This window comes from Malus domestica, chromosome 07 (assembly GCF_042453785.1).
Source record: "Malus domestica chromosome 07, GDT2T_hap1".
Taxonomy (NCBI): Eukaryota; Viridiplantae; Streptophyta; class Magnoliopsida; order Rosales; family Rosaceae; genus Malus; species Malus domestica.
Genome location: NC_091667.1, coordinates 28,830,898 through 28,832,172, shown reverse-complemented (window position 1 = coordinate 28,832,172; position 1,275 = coordinate 28,830,898). Strand labels below are relative to the sequence as shown.

The window sequence follows — 1,275 nt, the reverse complement described above, 5'->3', positions numbered from 1 at the left end:
ACCTGTCAAGATACTCGTCGCATTAGCCCTCATTTGTCAGCTTCTCAAGGTACTGCTTCCACTTCAAGCAGCCATTGGTAGTGTGGTCTGGTCATTGATGGAATGTGCAATATTTTGTATGATCCAGCATAGTAAGATTGCCTTTCATGGGTGGCGGCAGTTTGAACCAAGGTTCATTCTTAAGCTTGCGGAGAATTTGACCGATTGGAACTGTGAACTTGGGGAATGTTTCAAGCACTGAGTCTTCTCAGGTCGAGGAACGTTCTATGTGCTTCTATTCCAACTCATTTTTGTTAGACTGCTTGGCCTTGTCCCATGATGCATGTTTTTCTGCCAAAGCATACGAAGCTACTAGGTTTATTCTTCTCTCATGATCAATTTTCTGAATAAAGGATGTTCAGTGGGAAGCCTATTTCTGAATGCTACAATTGCTATGTCTTCATTGCAGCCAACAATCTTGGCCTTCTCCACCTTGAACCTCTTGACATAGTCGCGAATTGTCTCCTGAGGGTCTTTTACGATGCTGAAGAGATGGTCGGATGTCATTTTGATTGAGCGGTTAGACGAATACTCCTTAGTGAAAACAAAGGAAAGTTCGTTAAAACTCTGGTTCGACTGCGGCGATAGAGTGTGAAACCAGTCTTGCGCCTCGCCTTGTAAAGTTGTGGTAAAATTTTTGCACATAAACGCATTGTTGTTCTTGTAGAGGATCATGGTACTGCGATAATATTTGAGATGTCGATCCGGATCTTCGTCTCCCTTGTACGGAATGAAGTGAGGCATAGTGAACTTGCGAGGTGGATCTATCCACTCGATCTTATTCATAAATGGTGACATGCTTATGTTGGTCATGTCTTGCATAAGCGTATCGTCACAGCCTCGTTTCGTTGGAAATTGCGCATTCGTTCAGTTAAGAGCCTATCAACTTCTTCTTGAATTTGCCTCTGCTGAGGCAATGGAAATTTCGACTGCCTCCAGTCGTGACCTATAGGTTTGGGTCTCTTCCCTCTGCTCGACTCATTTATGTCGCGGCTGTGGTGCATGTGGCATGTTCCTGGTAAGCGAATGGACTGCTCGCAGACTACCGGTTGAACTTGAGTCGGATTGAGTGATTGCTTCTTTCCGTTTGCCATGCTGCCTCCTCCAATGTGAGGTGGAGAATACTCCTTGCGAGCCTGGTTGTGAATGATCATTTTGCTTGGAAGGTTGTCTATGTTGATAATTGAAATGTGACCTCAACCGTGAACGTATTCTCGTCCATGGGCTTGATCGAGA

General features: G+C 44.7%; 1 protein-coding gene across 1 annotated transcript; it reads right to left on the bottom strand.

Moving 5' to 3' along the window:
* Positions 1-357: 357 nt before the first annotated feature.
* LOC139197806 (uncharacterized) lies at positions 358-852 on the bottom strand. Its single transcript, XM_070825782.1, has one exon. The coding sequence runs from the start codon at positions 850-852 to the stop codon at positions 358-360; it is 495 nt and encodes a 164-aa protein (XP_070681883.1).
* Between the last annotated feature and the right edge of the window lie 423 nt (positions 853-1,275).

What these genes read in the sequence shown, in the direction of transcription:
- LOC139197806 (XM_070825782.1), bottom strand. Translation starts at nt 852, where the DNA reads ATGACCAACATAAGCATGTCACCATTTATGAATAAGATCGAGTGGATA.